General features: G+C 38.9%; 1 protein-coding gene across 4 annotated transcripts in view; it reads right to left on the bottom strand.

The window, feature by feature from the left end:
• magi3b (membrane associated guanylate kinase, WW and PDZ domain containing 3b) overlaps positions 1-25,248 on the bottom strand; it is a 129,079-nt gene continuing 103,831 nt past the window's right edge. Inside the window, exons 5-22 of one of the 4 annotated variants that reach the window (XM_011475040.4) lie at positions 24,580-24,739; positions 22,496-22,575; positions 21,793-21,850; positions 20,476-20,582; positions 13,079-13,270; positions 11,851-12,495; positions 10,113-10,144; positions 9,354-9,519; positions 9,157-9,251; positions 8,566-8,773; positions 7,424-7,606; positions 7,104-7,289; positions 6,367-6,463; positions 5,741-5,846; positions 4,358-4,495; positions 3,589-3,727; positions 3,308-3,397; positions 1-3,155 (exon numbers count right to left, since the gene is read on the bottom strand). In XM_011475040.4, the coding sequence (XP_011473342.1) occupies positions 3,348-3,397; positions 3,589-3,727; positions 4,358-4,495; positions 5,741-5,846; positions 6,367-6,463; positions 7,104-7,289; positions 7,424-7,606; positions 8,566-8,773; positions 9,157-9,251; positions 9,354-9,519; positions 10,113-10,144; positions 11,851-12,495; positions 13,079-13,270; positions 20,476-20,582; positions 21,793-21,850; positions 22,496-22,575; positions 24,580-24,739 (2,642 nt within the window). In that variant the 3' untranslated portion in view covers positions 1-3,155; positions 3,308-3,347. The remainder of the gene's footprint in view (positions 3,156-3,307; positions 3,398-3,588; positions 3,728-4,357; positions 4,496-5,740; positions 5,847-6,366; positions 6,464-7,103; positions 7,290-7,423; positions 7,607-8,565; positions 8,774-9,156; positions 9,252-9,353; positions 9,520-10,112; positions 10,145-11,850; positions 12,496-13,078; positions 13,271-20,475; positions 20,583-21,792; positions 21,851-22,495; positions 22,576-24,579; positions 24,740-25,248) is intronic. The other 3 variants (XM_011475038.4, XM_078947319.1, XM_020703262.3) reach the window with 3 other exon arrangements.

The raw sequence follows: 25,248 nt of genomic DNA, 5'->3' as shown, positions 1-25,248 counted from the left end.
TGTTTTCAGCAAAACTTTATTTTCAGTGCATGAACAGAATACCATGTCAAGGTTATAGTCTCCCCTTTTCAGTCCAGTTGAAATATTTTCCCTTTTTTCTTCCCACATAAAAAAATAATAGAGATCTAACATACCTCTATTTTTTCTCACCCCAAAAAGCACCCACCAAATATTTATAAAGGTGCTGTACAATGTACAAACATTTACATCTACTGTCCCTACATAATGTAGAAGATACCACAAGGATTTCTTTTTCTAATGAAGCAATGCAAGGCCACGGTATGATGCAAAGATCAGATACAAAATGGTCAAAATGAAACGAGGGGATACAACAGAGCAGGAGAGACAATAAAGAGCTTTTTTCTGATTCGAGACCAGAGTGAACAGCCCTGTACCTGACACTCAGAGGTACTCATACATGCCCAACTATTGCACAAGGTCTACACACTTTCTGGTTCAGAGTGCAACCAGATTCGTAACCTGAATACTCTTTTGTACAATCACCAACTTAAACCTCTTTTTGGTTGTCATTCACTTTCACATACATGCTACGACTCTGCAATCCCTGAGCTTTCCTGAATATGTCATCTATTTAAAGTACAGCATTTAAACTTTCTCACTATATTCAATCTCATCTTTGTTTAATTTTGTTTTTTACACTTAAATATTATTAAGTACTTGTCTCATACTTGTTTTACTACTCTACAATAAATAATGTTTAGATTTGGCTAAATACCAGTCTTACATCAGAAGCATTTTTAACATCAGAAACTCATTACATCACTCTGGCCTCTATGATACTTCAAGCTACCCTGGCACACATTTCCACAGCAGAATAGACAGATACATACAATTAAAACCCTAATTTTTGTTTTCATCAACAGGCAATGACTAAACAATCAGAGACAAGACTAAGAGCTTGAAAAACTTTACATCATCTGCTATTTTGGCAATTTTAGGAACCATGAAGGGTCTGCTGAAAAAAAACATAATATCAGTGCACTGTAAAAGAAAAGCATCGGTAAACAATGCACATCATAAAGAAAAAAATATCATTGTGTATGCTACAAGGGCAGGTGCAGTGCAATGACAATTAAGTTCTCTATTTATTTACAATTTTTTTTTTTTTTTGAGTGATAGCAAAGATTTGGTACAGCACAGCAGTTTTGATGGCCAGTCTCTACATGTCATGAACTATAAAGAGCAATGGTTCTTCCTACCACTCAGTTACATTGGAAATAAGGTGACAGCTCAAATAGTTTTTTTTTTAATTCTATATAAAAATTGTTGAATGGTTTGGTACAGCTACATATACATAGAGTATTAACTATTATCCCAATAAATTACACTCTTTTTTATACACATGGTAAACAAGATCGCAAACCACAAGTTTTCTGGTCTTTAGATGATTTCCTTTGTATGGATGAGTGTCATGGTGATACCCAAAGAACAGTCTAGACCAAATGGTACAGTAAACCTTTGCTCCATTCTGTTTGACGTCTGTCTGGTGTCAAGAATGAGATTTACAAACAAGAGAGCGATTTACCCTCAGTAATGGGCTGAACACGTGCATTAAAGAAAACAGGAGAACAGAGTGCATGCAGTTGTGTAAAACTTCAAGAAAAGAAAGTCCAAATATTTCACAATGGGGATAAACAAAACCCTGCGAGAATCCCACGTGCTGTACAATACAGAACAGAGGCAGGGCATGTCTCAATTCTTTGCATATGGATCATTGCATTAAATTGGTTGTGTTTGTTCCACAGGATGTTCTGAGGACCGGGATCTTTCCACATTTCAGAATGTCTTGACTGACAAGGCCCAGAGCGTGCCACATTTGCTGAAGTCCACATCAAAGACGCCAAAGCAGCGGACAAGGCAGAGAGGGGGTGCTACATGCCTCAGTGTTTCACAGCGCTCCCACATTACAAGTCTAGTCCAGCTGTGGTCCATAGACCAGGAAAGTGGCACAATGTTTTCATTTGTCCTAACTTCAGTGTTTTCATTTCTGTGTTTCATGGAAGAACTCTGACAAACAATCCACTGAAGATATTGTTAAATATTCCATTGCACAGGTTATTTCTTGGTGACAGTTCACTCACAAAGGCCTTGGAGGACCTCTGCTTTAGAGAGGATTTTGGCAGAGCATTGTACCTTCCAAGGGCCAGGGCTAATGGGTTCCTTTGGGCTTTGAAGCCCCCCTGGCATGCTGTTTGCAGAAGCTACAATATCTTCTTTCCTAATTTCTTCATAGTACTTGAGCAATTTATCCCCACGTATTTTGGGCTCCTTTGCTGACCCTGCAGCATTTCTACTTGAAGTGTCTTTAAAAAATGACTCCTTTTTGTTTGTGGGGCTTTTCCTGGAGTTTCTGTTCTCTGTAGTTTGGCCCATGCCATCAAAATCTCTGTACCCTGAGTCTTTTCCTGTGCCTTTCTCACTCCCTCCTATTGTTCCAGAGAATAAGGACTCTCTCATTACCCTTCTTTTCGAGCCGTCTTGTTCACGGATAGATTTGATTCTTTCTCTACCCTGAGAAAATCTTCGGATCTCAGGATCTTTGCTACTTTTCTTTTCACCTTCTAGGTTGTCACTGCTCAAAGAATGCTTTAATTGCCTGTGAAGGCTTTGTTGATGCTCTGTTTGCTGCAGAGTTGATACTGCTCGCTGTTGGACAACTTGAGTCCTCTTCAGGCTTGCTGTCTGTGTTTTCGCATGAGTCTGAGGCTTTCTGCTGCTGCTCAGCTCTGCTTCCTGTACCGGACTGTCTGTCTTATGGAGACTGTGGCATTGCTCTTTGGCTTTAGGAAATGTATCCGCTGTATTCTTTGGGCTGGTTAGCTCTCTCGAGACTTTTGCGGACCTCGTCCTCTTGTAGAACTTATCATCATAAAAAACCGAAGACAGCCTGTTGACCTTATTGTCCGTCCACTCACAGTTTTCCTCAATTGAGCTTAAACCCCGGCTGCGGCGGGCCGATGGTCTTTGTGGGGATCTGGTGTTCCAGCTCTGAGAATGATTCAGTTTTCCAGAAGGGGGTGACAACACAAAAATGGAAGCCCTGTTTGGATTTGGAGAGGACTGGGGAGATGAGGCGGAGAAAAATACATCTTCAGAATAGTTTGGGGATGAATTGAGTTTTTGATCACGATGATCTGAAAGAGAAGCACAAGCTCATAAAGTTTGAACACTCAAACTTGTTTATAGTACAAAAAGTATAGATTTTTGGATTTTAAAGTATAGGAAGAATGTTATGTTATTGTAGGGGTTAATAACAGGAGGGAAAGATTGAGAAGAGAAGTTTTACCAAGGTTACAGAGAAGAGACGAGCAAAAGCAGGGATGTTGTTAATGTTGGTGCTCTGTGTAATAGCACACAGAGGAGGAAGCTGAATTACCTGCATCAAAAAGCAAGAAAAAAAAGCCAAAGAAATCAGATGATTACAGATTTATTAAACACAAAAATAATCAAATAAGGAATTTATAAATTACTGGAGGTGGGTTTGCCGATTAAGCACTAAAAGTTAACAAACTATTACATAGTCACAGAAACCAAAGTGCCCTCAAAATGTCCTAATTTAGTACTCACTGCTGTCTTGAGCAAGTCCTGCTCCAGGTCTGAGCAGCAGGACCACTTTGTTTCCTCCAGCTTGAATCAGATCAATAGCCCTTGTGTGGTAAATGCCGCGAGCTGGCTCCCCGTTTATCTCCACGATCTCATCTCCAACCTGTCAGCAGGGCAGAAAAACACCTAAACCATCAAGCATGCTTATGAAACCCTGCAGTGAGCTTTCTTATTGGAGATGGTAAAATATCTCAGGATGCAGCGTGTGAACATGTCAGTTAATTTTGCTCTAATCACTTTGGACATCAGTCACCACCTTTGGACAGCTAAAGTCATTCCTGCAGGCTACGGTTTGCCAGGTCATGAGACTGATTGCCGTGAGCAGCTTCTACTTTGTTCCCTTTCTGCAGTCTTCCATCTCCTCTTGATAATGATGATATGATAATCTGGCTCTCATGGGGAAATTTTACTGAACCATTAGCAGATAAAACAGGGTCAAGTATAGAGTCATCCACCTACAAAAGGTTTCATTACTTCAGATGAACTGGGAAAATTATGCCTTCACACCCTCTGATCTTTCCTCTCTATTTCATCATTACTTCTGTATTCAACCCCTATGCGGGACTCTATCCAACTGGGTGTAGTGCATGAAAATTCTACCTCCTTTTTGTCCCACCAAGCAAAGGAGAGATGCCATACAATATCTTTTCATGAAGACATATTTACCACTAACATTTACAAAAAGAACTGCAACTTCCAACTAGGATGAAACTGCAACATAGAGAGAACTTACATGAATTCTTCCATCCATTTGAGCAGGCCCATCCTCAGCAAGCCTCAAGATGTAGAGGCCCATGTTGTACTCTGTGCCCCCTCGCAAGCTAAAGCCGAAGCCCCTAGGACCTCTCTCTAACTCCACAGTAAGACAACCCTGGGCACAGAACAAAACTCTCAATATGCAACCTAACACTAAAAGTTACTTTACACAGTTTGGAAGGTCTTATTATGGATTTTGTGTAAAGAATGAATTCTAATATATTGATTTTGCTCTTTATACAAAACTCAAAGCACTATGATGGAAAGACTAAGAAGTGCAAAACATACAAATATAATTTTTTCTGCTGAAGACAAAAATAAACAACAGCTGTTTATGAAACTTGAGTTGAAAGCACATTTTTGCCAGAAACTATGAAGAATTGTTGCAGTTTTTACAAATTCAAGGAAGTTCAAGAGTCATGCAAAGGATGAGTAAATGTGATTCATTTAGATCACATCAAGGTAAGCTGAGAAAACCAGTGGAACAGCTTACTAAAGAAGGCCAACTGCGCCATCTACTGTGGGGGCACTGCCAATGCAAACATCTCAAGCATCCAACACGCCTGAGGATCATTTTAGTATCAAAGGAGACAAAGATAGAGCCTTTCCAGCAAAAAACAGATCTAGATATCATATTTGATTTTGCTACTCTCAAGTCCTTTGCTGTTTTGTGGACACAGTGAAATTGTGGAACTTCACGGATGACAACTAGTGGGAGGTCGACATCTTGTAAGAAGATTAAAAGCTAGCTTCTCAACCTTTTTTGTTTGTTAACATATATTTAAACAGCACATAGAAATTATTCACAGCTTCATAGGTCCCAGGCTGCAACAAACAACCTTTTTTTCCTAAAAATATTTTCAAGTCTTCTTCGTGTAATTTACTCTGTCATGATGAACTCATATTTCATAGAAATGGTGTGCAATCACTGTGGAAGCAGCAGAAACTGTGTTTCGAGTAGAAAAAAAATTGCTGATTCTCTGTGATTGATTGATTCATGTACCTAATCTGACAGCAACAATAACAACAAAGCTGTTCATTACAACCATCCATCCATCTTCTGTTTGTCTCAGACACAGGTGACATCCTAGAAACTGTTTTTTTCTTTACATAATTGTGTTTCTGTTATTTTATAGCATAAAATTAAATATTGGAATAATTTTAGTGTCAGGTTATGAGGATATCTCTAGATTTTCCATTCTTAACAGTCAAGGATCAAATGACCATAATGACCAAAGCAATTTTTTAATTTTTTTTCAAGCAAAAAGATAAAATTATTAATACATTTTATCCTGCAAGATGGAAGGTTTTAGAGAATTGTTAAAGCAATATATAGATAAAATATACATTTTGGTCTTACCTGGTTGGGTCCGGTCACACACAGGGCTCCCTGCTCACCAAGTGAAAGCGTTTTATATTCTGATCTGCTCTGTCCTTCCCTTTTTTCCTCCAGGTCCAAGTTATACCTACAACGGATACATCTGTTCACTTTAATCTGTTCCAAAAAAACAGCTGCAGGCTACCTACCTAATAAAGATTCCCTTTAAATCCCAAAATTAAATTAAATGCTGCAAGCCAGAAGCAAGGATTACTTTTTTTAAAATATAAACATGAATTTGTACATTATCTGCACAAGGCATTTTACCTAGATTTTTTTTCCTTAATGCTTTAATGTGTGATTTTTTTAATTTCTTTTTTTGCTTTTTCCTAAACAAAAGAAAAAAAACTTTAAAAAATGTTATGGCAATGTCTTTTACAGAGTACAGGTAAATGTTGGCACTGCAAGCAAATTGGAATTTGGGGAACAATCTTTATAGGACAACTGTTTCTTTTAAAATGTTTATTTCAGGAGGTTTTGAAGACATTTTCTGCTAGTGTCAGTGGTTTCTTTGCAGTCTTTCAAAGCCAGGAGTGCATGTAGGAGCAGTAACCCTTCAACAACAGCAGAAGTCGCGGGGATTCAAATGCTGTCTTCATCATACTCACCGATCATCCAGTAGACCTGATCTTTGTCCCATGGCTCGATGTTGAAGAGCTGGACTTTGTTTGGCTGAACTGGCTCCAGATGGAGGGCCCTTATATTCTAAAATACATTCAAAAATTACTCCATCTTTATGCTGCAAATCTGATTACTTAGGTTATTTAAAAATATTTCAATAAATACATAAAGACTGATTTGAGATTCCACCAACTAGCACAACTATCCTAACCTTCTAAGTTGCTAAATAATAAAAAAGTTAAGTATTAAAGTATTTTTCAGTATACCAGGAAAAAAGCCTGAATTACATAAATTAACACCAAAATCAACAGCAGATTTAATTTAATAATGTATGAAAATAGATGCTTGACTGAAACTAAAACATCTAAACATGATTTTTCTATTCCCATATTTGATTTGTCAACCTTTCTCATTTCAAATGATTTACCCTGAGAGTTCTGCAAAAAGGGTCTTCCAGTGACATTTTTTTATTTGAGTCATTCTCTTTTAATGTATTCAGTCCTTTAAAGGAAAACCCAAAGATGAATATTTCAGTTACTGGATGTTTTTCTGATACTAAATTTTCAATATGAGCATTAACACATTAATTTATTCAAATTCTATGCAGACTTGATTATCTGCTAAAGCTGCAAAATTAATTTATCACTCATAGATAATGAATTTTAGAAATAAGGCCTATTAACATCTCCAAGAAACACTGTTAAGGGCAAACAAAGACATTCACCATCCTCAGGAACCACAGTAAGGGTGACAACATTGCCAGCATCCTTAATAAGCTGAACAATGTCATTGTGTGAGAGCTCGATAATGGAGCGGCCGTTGACTGCTGAGATACGATCTCCGACGTGCAGCAGGCCACAGCGGTCAGTTGGGCTGCCTTCAATGATACGCCCAATTTTGTGAGGGATAACTGCAAAGACAGTTCAGGGATAAATGAGATATAACGACTGTTGCTCTTAAGCCAAGACAGACTACAGCTGTCATAAGCCCATACTGACTTTGTATTGGTTAACACGAATGAAAAACAAAACAAAAGGATCTTACCTCCATGTGGTGGTTTGCTTTTGGACGTGAGGATGACAAATCCAAAGCCCTCAGCGTCTTTGCGGTGGAGCGTGATGTCAAAAGACTCGTGGTCCAGGGCACTGGGCATTGGTATGCGAGGTAGCCTGGGGGAGCCATTGACCAGAACAGGAGCCATTTCCTGGCCCTCGTCATCAGCTACATCTGGTTTGATGGTGATAATGATAATATTTTACAAGATATAGAAGTCATTACATTTTTACTTTGTTCAGTTGTTTGGTAGCTGTAATTACTTTCAAATCAAGCTTTGTTTCCAGAAAGTTTTAACAGGACAGTTAAGAGGAGTGTGAATTTCCTAGTTTTAGTGCAGGCAAAGTCAAAGTGGAATAGCAAGAAAGACTTTGACTGCTCATGCAAAAAATGGTGATCAGCATTACAGGTCAACCGATTTTGTGGGTCAACAGGCTCATTGGAATATATTGAACAATTTTCTGCATCAGCAAATGATTTCAAGTTCATTTAAATAGCTGCCTGTAGTTACAGGCAGCTTTTTTCCCTGGCAGGATCATCAGCTTATTGATCACAAGGCTAGATGGTTCCTTCAAACTAAATCCATTCCTGGAAAGGTTTTTAGTTTTTACTTTCCTCCAAGTAGACAACCACCCAAATAATAGGAGACAAACGGTTGGTTTGTGTTCTTATCTTTCAAAAGTGTATGTCTTTACTTTGTTAAATTTGCACTGTTACATTATAAATGTAAATAGCATAACAGTGAAGCTTTAACTAAAAATGGCATAAAAAGAGAAACACTCTCCTAAAGCTTTATAAGTTAATTTATTCATGAGTATAAAGGTAACTAGCAGATGTATGCAGACTTTGTTGCTAACTGCACTGCTAGATTTGGATGTGGCATAATTCTATGTTCAGCCAGGATGTTAAGAGATTATTTTGTATGAAGCAAAAGCTTTTAGGAAGCTGAATGAAAAAACACATTAACACAAAGTCCTCCTAGGCAGACAGCTCAGTCAGAAATGTGTGACACCAGCTCATCCCTAACCTCAAAGCATTCCAGTTTACATGTCCAATGACACTATCAAGTCTCTTGAGGCGTCATCTAAAAGCAGAAACACATGTCCTCAGGTGTCGTCTGTGTCGCTGCTCACCTCTGTACATGACTTTGCGACGAACACTCAGCATGACTTGACCATTACGGGCAGCGTTAGTCATAAGGTCCAACACTTGTTTGTGTGAGCGGCCTTTGACCATCACACCATCGATCCCAATGAGCTCATCTCCTGCTCTGAGACGACCATCTTTCTCCGCAGCTCCATTGGGCACAATGGCCCCGATATACACCTGGGGAAATACATTCTGAAAAAGGGTTGTTAACATGGAGTGGACTTTGGAAAACAGAAATAATGAGGCTGTCTGTTTAAATCACAAATCTAAATACTTTTTTTCATAAAATATATTAAATGCTATTTTATAATTATGCTTTTCAGATGACTGTTTGGTATTCAAGCAAAGATTAGAAAAAGTAATTAACATTGCCTATTCTTTAAATGTTTTTCCCTCCATCTATTGCAAAAACAGAACTATAGATTTTTCTGCAGAAAAGAAAGTGGAAAAGGAAGAACATCACACCCATTAAGCACCAAAGATAGGGATAAAAGCTGATGTCTCTCACTTAATTTAGTAAAAGAAATGACATTAATCATGAGCAAATCCTTTTAAATCCTATTGGTGTTACTCACTGGCTGTTGTGGACCTTCTCCTCCCAGAACACGAAAGCCAAAGCCTGTTTCAATGTCTCTCTTCAGAAAAACATCAATGTCTTTGGTGTGAGGTTCTGTTGATGAATCACAAGCATTAGTTACTGGGATATAAAGGGCTCAAGTAGCACAAGTGGAAATGTTACAGGGCAGATAATGAAAGGGAAGTCTGCTCTTACGTCTGCTCTCCAGAAGGGCTTTGGACTTCAGGTACATTTCTGTGGCCTCTCGCTTGGGGGAGTCGGAGGAGCGCAGGGTGCTTGTATTGGAGTGGTAAGTCAAGGCCTGGGGGGTTGCATCTGTAACTCCATCCAACGTCTCCATGCTGGCCGTTAGTTCCTGTCTCTGACAACAAACACAGGCCCGGTCATGTCTACACATCTCTGAAGAACATCACAGATTCCGTTTTAGGAGGCTCATTATTTTGAAGAAATGATTGAGGTAACAGACTTAAAAGGTCAGTTCATTGGCTCCTTCATTAACAAAACACATTTTGTCTTGATTTTTCTCATCACTCTTTGAATGCCTTGAGTGCCAACCACTGGGATTTGATTGAGGGAACTGAGTAATGATTTCCCAAAGGGTGTGACATGCCTTCTCATGTAGACAGGCCAGCGTCTTTATCTAAAACTGTTGTATTAATGATACCACCATATCTGAAGAGTCTCATCCATGCCTCATTACCGCAGCAATCCCCAGACAATAGCCCATTGAATATGAATAGTGAAAAGAGGTAATTAAGACTGTTTTTGGGAGCAAACAAAAGAAGACTCTGAGAAAGATAATCAATATTCAAATTTCCTGCTATCATTTAATTTGATGCAAGAGAGGCTTAATAGTTAAGCCGAAGGACAAAAACATTTTGAAATTAAACTGAAGGATGTGTTCTCCCAGTGAGACAGTAGGGAAGAAAAAGAAAGAGATATGTTTCTACTCACAGGCTTTAAAGACTTCACAGGCGATGTCTGACCTATGGACACACAAAGACAAAACATATTTTAAGATTTGGGAATCAACAGCCATCACTAAAGGCATCATCCACCAGATGGCAGTCTCTCTTTGACTAACACAACAGCTGTGGACAAATAGAGTAAGGTACTTATACCCCCAATGATGTACCCACAAAAGAAAGCTCTATTAAGATTTATTTTTAACCAACTTTCATAGTCAATATGAAATATAATGGCAGTTCTTGAACTGACCACACAATGGAAACTGTCTGTAGAGTTAAAAGAGCTAGTGAAGGCACAGAAGATTCATGCGTGTAATACCATGACAGATAAATCTCTTTTTGGCCTGTGATAATTGTCCGGTCCACCCACATGTTTCGCATGTTTCATTTGAATTACTCAGATAGTCCTTCACCCACCGTCACTCCTCCTCAACTCCCCCCATTAATCAAATTAACAAATAGTCCTTCGGAGTCTGCATCCCTCAGGGCTTGGGCTAATGCTTGGCCCAATGAGACCCAATGTGAGGTAAATGGAGCCTGATGTACTGCAAAAAGAATAAAGTACTGCATATTTATTTGCCAAGCTATGAAAATCTTGGTGTATTCTTAAACTAAATCACACCTGTCTTCTTCTTAACCACAACAATGCTCATGATTCTCGCAAACACATACCGACAGGAAGCCTCTTCCATGCCAAAGGCCATTGTCTAATGAGGGTTTAAGCTGGCATTAGCTCTTTGGTTATAAAGACTGCATGAAGCTTAGCACATATCCTTCATAGATGGAGTCATGCAGTGCGTCAGTCGAGGATCACATGGGGGTGAGGTTGCAGCCCTGAGTGTGAGTAGTGTGGGCGTTTCAGAGATGATAGAAGGAGGTTAAGGCGTGGTTATGGGAGGAGGCCCTGGAGGACAGTCCCTCTATAGGCGTTTAGCCATGGACGTTAGTAAGGCCACGGCTATAGAGGCATGCAGAATTCCCTTGCGCTTTGCTGATGATCAAAGCCAATCCGGAGTTCATTGAGTTGCGCAGTGAGCCCCCTGGGGCAGCAGGAGATGTAAGCAGGAGACATTTGAAGGGTGCCTTCCCTCCTCCCGCTGCTGCTTGAAATCAAGCACATCCTCGCACTTATGTAATTCCTGCTTTCAGACTTGTAACAGAGTGCATTACGCCTCACTGGGAGTTGTCATAAACACGGGCATTTTGACTGGATGCACACAAGAGGACTGCTTGAAAAATGCTTGGGGTGTGCAGTTTGCATATGTAAAGAAGCTGCATATGACGGGAAGAAATATAGCACTGAAGGACCCAGTCAGATCATCATCTGCAGCAGCTAGAAAAGTGCTCTTGGATCTATCAAGTGGATAAAAAAGGCAGCAGTGATTTTTTTATGCAGGCTGCATAAAGTGGCATCACCCAGCCCTTAAAACGAAATCATGTGTTTTCACTCAGTGCCCCCCAAACCAACCACAGCACCATCTCACCTCCTGTCAGTTTCAGCACTATGATCTGAATTCCAACGGGCACTGCAGAAGTTGCATCAACAGTAACAGTACATTATGTAATGCACATGAGGGTAGAAATGAATGAGAATAACACATGGATACAATGAGAGGAAAAACAACAAGACAGGCAGGAGAGAAGCAGGGAGCAGAAGAACAGACGGATGCAAACACAGAACAAAGAGTGAGACAGAGAAAATATTAGTCGATTCAGCCTTTTACCTCCTCTCAGCACCAGTACGTTGACCTCGCTGCCCACCGGGAAGTCTTTGAGGATATCTACCACTTGTGCATGACTAAGTGTTTGGACGTTTTGTCTGTCAATCTCCTTGATTACATCTCCTTTCTGTAGACCACGGCACCACTGTGCATCCAGGATCATCTTCACCTTCTGGCCAAGTGGACAGTCCGCTATGGCAAACCCAAATCCTCCTGGTCCCTTGACCAGCGGCACGCTTACCAGTTCTGGCTGAAGCATTGTAGTGGCCACCTCCCTATCAGGCTGCCTACCATTTGGCACTGTGGCCACAACAGGGCGGCCGCTGGCATCAGTGGTTACGTAGTGGAGATCTTGTGAGGATCCGTGGAGAACATCCCCTTTTACAAGCAGTGGTTGTCCGTTGATGAGGGGCACAGCTGTCACCACCTCTCCCCCATGCAAACCCTGCTGGGTTTGAGCTCCGGGAGGAGGGGGAGGAGGGGGTAGCGGGTCATCACTGTTTAGATCGACATCAGGAGGAAGGGGGTAGCCGCGGCAAAGAACCATGTCTACATAATGGTTGATGGGAACAGACTGGAACATCTTTACCACCTCTGGATGTGTCCTTCCAAGCACGCACATCCTGTTAATTTCAACGATCACATCACCTGACACAAAAGGAAATGAAAAACTGAGTGACAAAAGGGAATACTTGCTCCAATTTTTAATCTAGACATAACTTCTTCTACATTTTCTTGCAAAGCTGTGCTTCCTTTGTCAGACATCACTCCTGTGAAATGTCCCTTTCCCCTTTGCAGCTGCTGTATTTCCACTTTGGCAGCCCTCTTTATTGCTTTTATTTCCCTTTATCTCATTCATTCCTGCTTCATTCTCCCCCTTTCAATCTTTACTTTGCTGTGCAGTCCTGAGCAGTACTCCCACAACAACTGCAGAGCAGAGACAATTGTAGATCCCTGTCACATTATACTCTCGAAACGATCACACCCAAACACACAGTTCAACACACACACAGCTTAAGGCACGACTCCCACAGTGATCAGACTGCTTGCTTATATACAACTGTGCTAGAGTTCATTTTACTATCTTATTGAACCCCTGGGATACTGTCAGGTTAAATGAGAACCATTAAGGTAAATTTAGCACCTCCAAGTGTCTCTGCAGAACATTCCTGTTTTGGCTTATTTCTCAAATGTTAATTTTTTTTTAGCACATAAACATCTCATTTCTCACCGGATGCCATCTTGTTGTCCTGAGCAGCAGGGCCATCGCTGAGCACATTCTTCACCTGCAGAAACTCATCTGTTCGATCCCCTCCAATGATGGTGAATCCAAAACCCTGTGAGCTTTTCTTCAGAGATGTGTGGTACAACTCTCCCTTCAGCTGGCTGGGGTCTGCAGTGAAACCTGGGGAAGCTCCTTTGCCTAAGAAAAAAAGAAGTATTGCAGATTTATGAGAGCATGACAGGCTTTCTGACTAAAATTCCCATTTAGAAAGTCCACCACATTTAAATGTAGCATTACAGATAAACCTATATATCTCTTTTAAAGACTGCAAAATCCATCCACCCCTGTGCTTAACTTTAATTACACGCATTGTGAGATGTGAATCAACATATTAATTAGTAAATTAAAGTTAATAGGCGTGATCCATATTTTAACTTGATAAACTCATCAACTGAGACCTTTTTGTGCAACCCTGACAAGAAATGAGTTGAGATAGAAAGATAAAAAGGCAAAATTGTAGCTTAAGGGACTAATTTATTCCCTTACCACCATTAAAAAAACTGTAGAGCAAGAGAGGGACATCACCTTTGACTAAAAGTAATTTGCTTTAATAGTTTTTTTTATTTTTGATTTCTGCCTAATTTAATCAATGATTCAGGCAAAAAAAGTTCAGAAACGTCAACTTTTTAAAGCTCCAGTATGGAACAGTTAAAGGGTAATGGTGACTTCAGTGTGAAGCAGCTGTGGAATATGGATTCAAAGGATGACCAACTCCTAGGGTTACCCTGCATAATACCAGACAATTTTATTATAGACCCAACAGTTACATTGACGCTCCTTGATGTTTTTTTTTCCTTTCTTTTCTTGTTTGACTCAAAAGCTTAAAGATACGGCGAATATCAGTCAAACCTCCTTTCATAAATTACATTTTTTATATGTTCATTCATTCATTCATTCATTCATTCATTCATTCATTCATCCTTTAAACCCATTTTGTCCCTTTCTGGGTCACTGGGCTCTGCTGGAACCTACTTGTGGGAGAAGACAGGGGACATCCTGGGCAGGTAATTTTCCAAAAACACCACATCCATTTCCATTGCTATGCGGATGACACCCAGCTCTATCTTTCCAGCCAACCCAACTCCACACTGCCTCCATTAGCACTGGTTGACTGCATCAATGAAGTCAAATCCTGGTTCACCTCAAACTTTTTAAAACTCAATAGCAATAAAACTGAACTTCTTCTGATTGGCACCAAATCCACCCTGAGCAAGACCAACCATTTCTCTCTTTCCATTGACGGCTCCACCATCTCTCCCTCCCCTCAGGTAAAGAGTTTGGGTGTCATCCTCGACAGTAGTCTCTCTTTCACTTCTCACATAAACAGCGTCACCAGATCAGCTTACTTCCATCTACGCAACATCCAACGTCTACGTCCCTTCCTCACTACTCAGTCCACTGCTGTACTGGTACATAGTCTTGTTACTTCCCGCCTGGACTATTGTAACTCTCTTCTATTTGGTCTCCCACAAAAAACCCTCCATAAACTTCAAATGGTTCAGAATTCAGCAGCTCGTATCATCACACGCACTCCCTCCATCAACCATATCACACCTATTCTTCAACAGCTTCACTGGCTACCCATCCCATTCCGCATTCAATACAAAATCTTGCTCTACACATTCAAAGCCTTTCACAACCTTGCACCTCCATATCTCTCTGACCTCCTTCATGTCTCCATACCTGCTCGCTCCCTCCGCTCCTCTTCTTCTATCCAGTTTTCTGTCCCTTCTGCCCGTCTTGTCACCATGGGGAGCCGGGCATTCAGTTGCTCTGCTCCCCAGCTTTGGAACTCACTCCCCCCTGACCTCCGCAACACTGACACACTCCCACATTTCAAATCAAAGCTAAAAACTCATCTTTTCCAAATGGCCTATTCACTTAAACATTAACCTTTTCACGTTTTTATATTTTTTATTTAATTTTGTATTTATTTAAATTGTTGTTGTTGTTTTAAGTGTTTATTGTATTTTATACTGTATACATGCTGTGCGGCGACCTTGAGTGCCCAGAAAGGCGCCTTATAAATAAAATGTATTATTATTATTATTATTACTCTAAAGCTTTTGTTGTCTCCAGAAAATTTCTGAATTTCCAACTGACTATCAGCAGTTTTTTTCTAAACAAAATCATGTGACAACTACATAATTCTCCTACAGGCGTTACAAAGAACTTCGAAGTCTAATTTTTGAATCCTATACTTTAAACCAAAGATAAAGACCCACTCCAATGAAAATTGGGTTTTTCGTGCTTTTAACATGTTCATGTAGCATTTTTCTCTCGATGGAGGACGTATACTGTATAAACAAAATTAGGATTAAAACTGTGTTTCTGAGTATTTCTTTATTCAAATTGTTGTGAAAGAGGAGCAGACGGAAAAATGTCATTTGAGAAAGCTTGGAGTTGTTATGTAAAAGTAAAAGTGGCAGGCCACAAGCTTCTTGCTCTGATTCATTCTGATGCATCCACCTGTAGATTAATAGATCCATGTACAACTTCATTTTCCTCGTCTGAGCTGACATCTGGCACAAAAATATTCAGCTGGATAGCTACAATATTGCTTGCTATTTTTGGTGCGCCACTAATGTTAGGTTGGGGTTGTAAAGGGCTGTAAGCTATAGTGGGAGAGAATGTTAACAAATGGATGATGGGAAATGAAGTCAAACTCCACACCAACAGTCCCGCCCACAACTCAGAGGCAAATTTGTAATAACTGCAGAAACTATAGAAAAAAACACACCTTTTTCATTTTGTCCAAAAAAAGACAACCACATAATTATAACTAAAAGACCACTGGGAAACATTTTACAACAGATCAAAAGATGATCTAAGTGGGACTTTAATCTGTTTCCTTAACTTGAAAAAGGAAGAAATGGTAAATCTTGGTCTCTGATTTACAGGTGATGGATTGTCATTTTAAATTGTAATGTGCATTTCAATTTCAAAAATCCTTTTAAAAATTATAACAGGCTAAAAACGTGCACTTCTCTCTCGATCTCCCCTAATTTATAAATACTACAACTCTGATCGTGAGAGGCATTAAAATGCAAGTGCACTCAAACATTCAAATGGTTCACCAGCCATAAAATATCCACAGCAGAACAGCTGAGTACAACTCATTACAGTCAGTTTGGACTCCAGATGTTCATATTGGGTGGCTCAAGCAAATATAAATACATAATGACATTGAACCTGCTTAAATATTTTTTTTTAATGTTTTGTTCTTCAAAGAGGGTCAAAATAATAGTGCAGATGTTTACACAGATAAACAGGAAAGATGAAGGGGCAAGGATAGAGTGAGGAAGTATGACTTGTTCAAGTCTGAGTGTGACTGCATTGTAACAAGTCTCCAAAAAAAGTAGACACAGATTTTGGAAATCACAGGCCAGTCAAATCCCATTCAATGGATCAGGAGACCAGAGAATATGCTTTGTGTGTGAGTCAAAAACAGAGCAAATCTTCAGTGACAGAATAATGAGAAAATTCTGTCTAACAACATTAGCAGAGTGACAGGAATGCATGTTTCCAAAAGGTCATCTTTCTGAGGAAAATCCAAATAGACTCTTGGTCAACATTTGACTAAAACAAAAGAAACAATGTGATGGAGACAAACTTTTAGACAAAAATAGAGTTTGAAAAATAAAAGTCAAGTTCAGCTGTGGTATGAAAACAAATATTATTTATCTTCAAATTAACAATTGAACGAATCCTAAAGTTCAACTCCAATCATCTTTTGATCTATTGTAAAAGTGTTCCCAGTGGTCTTTTATTTATGATTATGTTGTTTTTAGAAAAACAACAACATAATATTTACAAAAAACATTAACAAAAAAAACAACATTTTTGTTGTTTTTAAAAATAAAATTAAAAAATAAATAAAATAAAAAACTTGCTGCAGAAGTTCATGAGAAATCCACTTCTGAGTTGTGGGTAGGACTGTTGGGGTGAGTAAGCCTGACCCCATTTCTCATCCTCTCTTTGTTTACACTCTCTCTCCTGCTAGCATCCAGCTTCTCACAAACCAAACCTTTACTGGTGCATTAAAACATTACTGGTGCAACAAAAATGGTGAGCAATATTGGAACTATCCAGATGTAAAGTGTTGAGCCAGATGCCAGCTCAGATGAGGGAAAAAAAGACGATCTAGCTGATTTTTATGAATGGGCAGTGCAGGGAGCTTGTGTCTTGGTTCTACGTTACACCCATAAGCTTTTTCTAACGCATCTTTTCATGTGCTCCTGATGCACAATGATTTGAAAAAAGAAATACTCAGAAATATATTTTTGTCCTAATTTTCTTTATATACAGTACAGACTACAAGTTTGGACACACCTTCCCATTCATTTGAATGAAAAGGTCTGTCCAAACTTTTGGTCTGTACTGTATGCCCTCCATCATGAGAAAATGCAACAAGAACATGTTAAAAACACCAAAAACAGGATTCTCATCTGAGTGGGTCTTTAATGCCTCCAAGGAGCATGCAATGTTTTAAAATACAGAATTGTTTGTGTTTTCAAAATGAAGAAATATGACTAAAATGCATACTGGATCAGTTAAGACTGATTTAGCCAAAAATGTATTTTTAAAACAAAACAAAAGATATTGACTTTCATGGAAAACTGTGAAAGCTTGAGGTTGGGCCTGAGGTGAAACAGCAGAGTAGTGCAACTTTGGTTTCATCATAGAAAGTGTCTGACAGCTCAGTGGGCTGTGTAATCAGTAATCAGTGGCGGAATGGCGGTTTCCTAAATCCCCACACACCTGAGGAGATAGATGTCTGATTATGCTTAGCCTCTGTAACGGGCTGTTCCACCAGCTGTTGACACATGCACCGTTCAAAGCCATCCTCCTCCACTGTACCACTTCATTCACTCCTCTGGAAACCCCGCTGGCACCATGAGCTCGTCTGTCTCCAACACCAGAACTACTCTAACTACTACACATACGTTTTAATGAAAGCGGACCTAACTGATGATGTTCATCGCGGGAGATTATCAGCAGGTCAACTTAAAAAGCAAACCAAAACTTGACAGCTACCTTTTTTTTTTTTAAAGTATGAAACATTTAGTTGATTGTTGGTGAGATGAAGATGTTCCAAGGTCTTCACTCCAGAAAAACATTAACCAGAACAAGCTGGCAGAGGTAAAAGGGTTTCCATCAACAATGAGCAAAAGCCAAAGTAATGACATTATCTTTCCATTTTTTTGCAATTAGCCAATGTTTGTGTCCAATATGTTTAAGACATAAATGAAAAAAAAAAAGATAGATCTGATTTGAAACAGAATTGAAGTAGTGTAAAAATATTAGCTTGCTAAAGCACGAGAGGAGGAGAAGCAAAATGTGCTCATTTTAGCAAGTTCAACAGGAATTTCTTGTTTTGATATACAGGAGGCAGTGACTTGAAAAAAGGTATAAAAGTAATTAAAGTTATACATGTAATTACAAGTTTTTAAAACCCTTGTCAACAACCCTCACCCTTCACCTCCTTGGCTGGTGGTGCAAGGTGCTTTATAGATAAAGAAATGATGATGATGATGGATGAAGGTGCAATGTAGCACTCATGTTTTAATAGCAATGCAACTTTGCTAGTTCAAAAACAACTATTTTTGTGCATTCCTTGTTTTGCTTTGAAATTCCAGCATGCCAGAAAGTTTAACCATGCAGGTAGGTGTCATTTAGGAGCCGTACTGTATTTCAGCTGTTGTGGTGGGAACAAATTTCCCCCTCGGGTGTGCTGGAGAAAAGTTCAGGCATGTTATTGCAGCCATGGTAAGGTACGAGCTGCTGGTAATGACTCATAAACGTCTGCGAAAAACTGTCTGGATGAGCTCAGGTTCTGGCAGAGTGACATTTGAAAGCTGATGTGTGATGTTGATAGCAGCAGAGGAAACAACAGCAGAAAACACATACCAGCGCAAGAAAGAAAAATACTCAATTTAGAACTGGAGCAACACTGGAAGTCAGTTGTTTCCAAGTTGGGAGATGTGCTTCCTATGGTAAAGATTTCATGCAAATTTGTCTTCCGCACTCTTCGTCGGTAAAACTCAAACTTAAGGTCTAAGTAAAGCATCAATTTAACTTTTCTTTTTTTGGGGGAGCTAAACAAGTTGAGTGTGTAACTTTATTAAAGGTGGAGAACAGCTCAATTTATTTAAAGTGTTGAACCACAAGTGAAAAGTTTAACCTTTCACTTTCGTATGTAGTTATAACTAGATTGTTTTGAATTATATATATTTTTTTACTTTATCTCAAAGTTTAATTTGCTTTCATTTTAGCTTCAAAGTCTGTTTTATTATATGGAATCTTATCAGTTCATTTACTGCACTGACTGCTGAGTGATGCAATATTAAGCCTAAGCATGCTGCACATCTCGATGTGGACACAATTTCATTGGTGCATTCTCACATTTACAGTGATGGATGGGTACTGGATTACCCAACTTTCTGGAGGTAAACTGCATTTTTCATTTTGCAGACAATCCACTAGAGGTGTTTAAATAAAGTGTTTAAATAATGATTAATAACATTTATATCAAAAATTTAATATTGATATAAAAAATTGACTATTCAAATTTCATACATGTAAAAGATTAACCTTTCCTTAGCTATTGCATATTGAAAAAGTATCTTATTCTATGAGATATTTTTGCTTTTTGTAAGTATAATCACATAATAAAGAGGCATCTTTGTTATATTGAAGGTTGTACAATAACTTCTGTTTATTTGGTCGGGTAGAGAAAAAAAATCTATTCCAGCTCATATGTATTTAATGCATAAATAAAGAAACAATGTTGAAAACAATTAGGCACAAATGACAGCATGTAGTTGAAGATGACTCATAAACCCTCTAGGTTTTGGTTTTGTCTGAATCAGAAAACGCTTAAAACAACCAAGATAACAAAGCAGTTCTCCTAGGACTCAAATTTAGAGCTGATTGAATTTATTTATTGAATTTTAGTTTTTTTTTTGTTATTTTATCACATTTAACTCAACAGACATTTTTTTCCAATCAGGGCTTCTTTTGACTGCCTTTTCATTAACATTGTTTACTAACCATAGTCTGTTTAGCCAGAGTAGATTTTATACACAGGCACTATAACTTCTGCTGCTGACTTTTAAGTTAACTACAGAGCATTTCTCTATTCCAACTGCATGCTATCCTAAGCTGCTGTCCTTTTAACGTGTATTTATCTGTAAATCTGCTATTTGGCTAAATATAAAGATTAATGTTTTGTATTTTTATTTTTTATATTTACTTTACTTTTTTTTCGTCCGGGGGCTGCATGTGTAAACACAGAGCTTCAAACATTTAAGGAGAGACTCCTTCTTCAGTGCTGTTGTTACCTTGAGATGATGCTGCAGCTGCTTGTTGCATCGCTGCCAATTCTTGGTTCAGTCTCTTCTTTGCCTCCAAAACTGGATTCTCAAACTGGGTTTTCTGGTTGATGTGACTGAAACAAGGAGACAAGAGTCTCAACGAATCAAAACATTTTTTATTCAATGAACCTTCTTCACCGATTTTTCAGATTTTCTTAACTGAACCCTTTTTTGTTTCCTTAGTTTGAACAAACTCAATAAAACATTACACATGTAAATAAAGTTTTCTGTATTTTCTTCATGTTATGAAAGCTTTAAAATAGCTTTAAACTACTTGTTCCCATCAAGTCCTCGCTTTCTTCTTTCAAATTTTCTAGATCAAAGCGAACCAAACAATGCAGATCCTCAAACGTCCACTCGACCCTGATTTTAGAGGGTAAGAATATCTTTTTCTAACTCCAAAATAAATCTGGTCAATGAGTCATTTTTCTTTCTGGCTTCATTTTTGCCATTTACAATCCTATAGGAGACACCAGAGGTTATTAACTCCTTTTATGTCTATAGTTCCCACACTGAACTCGTTTCAAATCATATTTTGCCAGACACAATCGTCATCTGTGTCACTGACTATCTCTGTCCAAACAGTGCAAACTGTCTTGCGTATCATTTCCACTCTGGATGCTGTCATCTTCAGTCTGAGCAATAAAACAACACAGGCTTCCCCATTTTTGTTTCATCACAACAGATTGCCAGCTCTTCCCTCCAGCCCCCACCCTCTGCTGCTTCCATGCGTTTCACTTAAGAACTTCCCGCCTTTGCCCTTCTGCTGATACAAGATCTGTTGAACCTAATGGTTGTTTCAGTCATTTCTAATTGTGCGTGGTGTACACAAAATAAGAGATGCACACACAACTGTACAAATAACACCCAGTGGTCTGTACACACTGTTCTATGCACACAAGCTCACTGACACATTGCATGGCGAGAGTGCAATCAATGTAGTGTTCACATGCAGGTCACGGCACACTGTTTTACTTGGCAACCCACTGATAAACAACAGGAAAATCCTGATCAGAGTCTTCCAGGTAAGTGCTTCCTCTCTGCATTTTACATAACGTGGAGCTATCTCACCCAAGATAAAGAAAACAAGCTCAATGCTCAATTCATTTATTTAGTTTTAGACAGAATTGATTTATGCCAGTCTAGTGCTCATATACATAAAAAAACAGTGTAATATTAACTCCATACCAGATCCCTTGTGTGCATCTGGTGTAAACAAAGGGAATAAAATGGTTTTTAATGAGTAAATTAAGAATTGAGATTCACAGCATCAGCTAAACTTACTCAACATAGTACACGCCGTACTGCGGATCTTCAATTTTCTCCCAGCCGTAGGGTAACTCTGCAAACAGAAAACAGTGAGCTACTGTGTACTGAAGGATACAAATGACACCCCCAAAATGAATTTTATAAACAGAAAACTCAGTGTGGGAATTGTAACTTGTGAAATGATGAGCGTCCTATCTGCTTTTGCTTTACTTAAATGTTTAGCTTAAGAGAACGGGCATGAAAATAAATACACGGCAGAGCACACTAAATGAGGAGGACGGCTCAAATAACTGATGTGCATCATGCTCGGGTAAACCTGTCACACAGAAGGAGAGACAAGATGGGGGAAAAGTGCTCTTAATGTTACAAAAAGCTTGCTTTTTAGAAACAGGACACCAGCTAGCCCTCCGGTTGCAAAAATGCATTAAAACCAGGCTGGATGGACCTTAGTCTTTTCACCCTTAGCCTCTCTCCGCTTCTGTCTGCACTTAAAACTGCATCATCATCCCGAGGATGAAAATTCATGTCAGGAATTCCTCTAAGCAGATCCCAGCAACACGTTTCCTAAAAAATTAAGCCATTACACTATGATGTTTAAGCCAGAAGATTATCAGTGACAAGCTGCACAATCACAAGAATAACATGTAAATGGTGGGATGGTGAGATGACTATAAACTTGGTCATTTTGAGTACTGGAGTTAACATCTGCAGCACTTACCGTCATCCTCACACTTTTCAGGGGGCTTTGCTTTCTTGGCCAAGCGGGGGTCCAACCATGTGGTTGTCTTGGTATTGTGACTGGGGAGCACAAAACAGCAGCCAGTAAATATCAACAATAAAGTCTTGTGGCTGTGTGGGTATGAAGCAAAAGGATCAAACAAAAGGATGAACCATAACAGAAAAAAACAGCAGCTGAATTCCTGTGTAATAGACTCTTGTGCAAAAGGTTTATTGAATTTAACCACATTTTAGTTCTCGTCAGGCCCACAGTGGGGGATTTTCATGAACAGCAGGGCTGGGCAGAAATGAAAACTTAACTAAGAGCTTATGCAAAATGAGAAGTGTTTTCTGAATAATTTAAAGTACCACTCCGATTATCTTTTGATCTATTGAAAAAGCATTCCGGTCTTTTAATTATAAATATGCTGTTATTTGGAAAAATAAAAAAATGTGTTGTTTTCTAGGACATAGTTTCTGCAGAGTAACTGTAATTCATGAGAAATTCACTGCTAAATTGTGGAGGGCCCTTTGGTGTGGAAACAGCCTGCCGCCATTTCCCATCATCCTTTGTTCACACACTCTCCTGGTAGCTTACAGCCCCTTACAGCCCCTACCTAACATTAAGAGTGTAACAAAAATGGCAAGTAGAATTGGAACTATCCAGGTAAAATTTAACAGGTGAATTAAGCTGAGGAAAAAAATACTATTATCAACCTTAACATGTACTTGTGTCTATGTTGTGGCAAATAGATCTGTTTGAAAGCACATGTCCTGTGCTTCTGCAGTGTCAATACAACAGAGGGCTGCAGACAAAACATAACACTTTCAAAGTGGGGGTAAACCAAAATAAAGCTGTGGGGTTTGATGCCCATGGATACAACGATGACTGTAGGATATCATTAGGTCTCGTTATTAATCAGAGTATGCTTTGCATGTTACAGCTGGAATATTAAGTAACTCATGTGAATACAAAATCCCTAAATTCCAAACACGGATCACTTATGCTCAAACCAAAAACAAAAGAAGAATCAAAAATGTCATCTGTTATACTTAAAGATAAGTGGATTTAAGCCAATAGGCTCTGGAACCACCCAATGCATTCTCTTACACATTAGCAGGATTATCTGTTTTTTGAAGGCGGGAAAACAAATGCGATTTATTAAATCAAACCTAAAAGGGCTCCATAAAGAAGTTGTGTATTTCTATCTTGTTGTTAAGAAAATAACTTAACACTGAGATGGAAGCAGATTTTTTGAAACACTGCCAGGTATTTGAGGCAAAAGGGAGATAAATCCTAGGTTTACTAACATGGAAGGAAACATTTTGTCCTGAACTGATCATCTTTAAGACTTTTTTATGATCACTAGAAGGGACCTTTTGCACCTTTGATCAAACATTTAACTTCTGCAATACTCAGAGTAGATTACCCTGTGGAGTGCTGGCAATGTCTGCTGTCCTTTTCTCATTGTAAGCTCATAAACAAATTAATTAAAATCTCAAGAGAATTTATTTGCTTTGGTTTATTTTCAGCCTTAAATTAATGCAGTCATAGCAGTTGGGCAATGAATTCCCTTTTTACCCAGGGCATTCTTATGGTCCATTGAGAAAATAATAATAGCTCTCTGTTACATGCAAATCATCTTTGGCGTTTAAAATGAGCATCTTTTTTTAAAAAATCCACTGACAGATTTGACAGACTTTACAAGAAATAATTGACTATAAAGCAGAGACAGCGGATTGGCATCAGTTTTAATGTAAATTGTATAATATTTTTTTTAGACAAACAAAGATTTTATTTGTTTTAATATCCAAAATATGTATTTTATTAATTGCATGGCAATTTAGTTAAGTAAATATTGCTTTCATTTTTAAAATCAACCATCAATTAGACATTTTATGTTTTTTTATTGCAAATGTCTCTGATCAAATGTTCAAAGGCTGGTTAAAAAAAAAACAACTGATACCTGACATGTTAAAACCCTTATATTTTTTACATTATGAATCCTTTAAAATAAGTGGTTGGTTTGAAAGACTGAATTGATTACATGGAGGAAATTGTCTCATGAGCTTCGTCTCACTCACTCTATGAAATAGACCATGCCGGTCTCAGTGTAGGCCATCTCCCAGTTGAGAGGCAGAGGCTCAAGGCTGTCATCGCGGGGAAGTGAGCTCCACGTGCGGAAGTCCATGGTGCTGCTGGACTGGGTGTAGCTGGGGACTCCTTTCCTCCAGTCTTTGTGCTCTGGGAGACAATCAGCAGACATCAATATTGAAGAACAAAGTGAAAACGGAGCGCAGACAGTTAAAGGTTTGCCTGCAGGAGCACCCATGTCCTCCTGCCTTTTTTGACTGCTGCTGTGAAGCAGAGAGCTGATGTCCCTCACACGATTTGCATGCTCGTGATGATAGTGTCTGCGTTTGTGCACCAAAAGGCTGTTTTGCGTCTCCGTCCGTATAGTTTGTTAGCGTGCATTCCCATTGGGTTGCAATTATAGTGGTGGAGGATTCACATGGGGCCATTTGAGCCCTGAAGCCATTTCCTTTTTCTGACACTTTGCTGCGGCTTTTCAAACATATTGTTCTGCATATGTAAGACCCTCACCTTTAATGAGAAACAGCTCTGTAATGAAAATGAAACATACAACAAAGGCTCTCCTAATTCACTTACCACTCTGTCCTCTCTTTCAGGACATGGTTATAAAAAGAAGAAATTAGAGCTTTTCATCCTGTCATTCATATGAAAAACACTTG

Source organism: Oryzias latipes, chromosome 5 (genome assembly GCF_053564925.1).
Source record: "Oryzias latipes strain Hd-rR chromosome 5, Olatipes_Hd-rR_3.1".
Classification (NCBI taxonomy): Eukaryota; Metazoa; Chordata; class Actinopteri; order Beloniformes; family Adrianichthyidae; genus Oryzias; species Oryzias latipes.
This window is presented reverse-complemented; position numbering and strand designations above follow the sequence as displayed.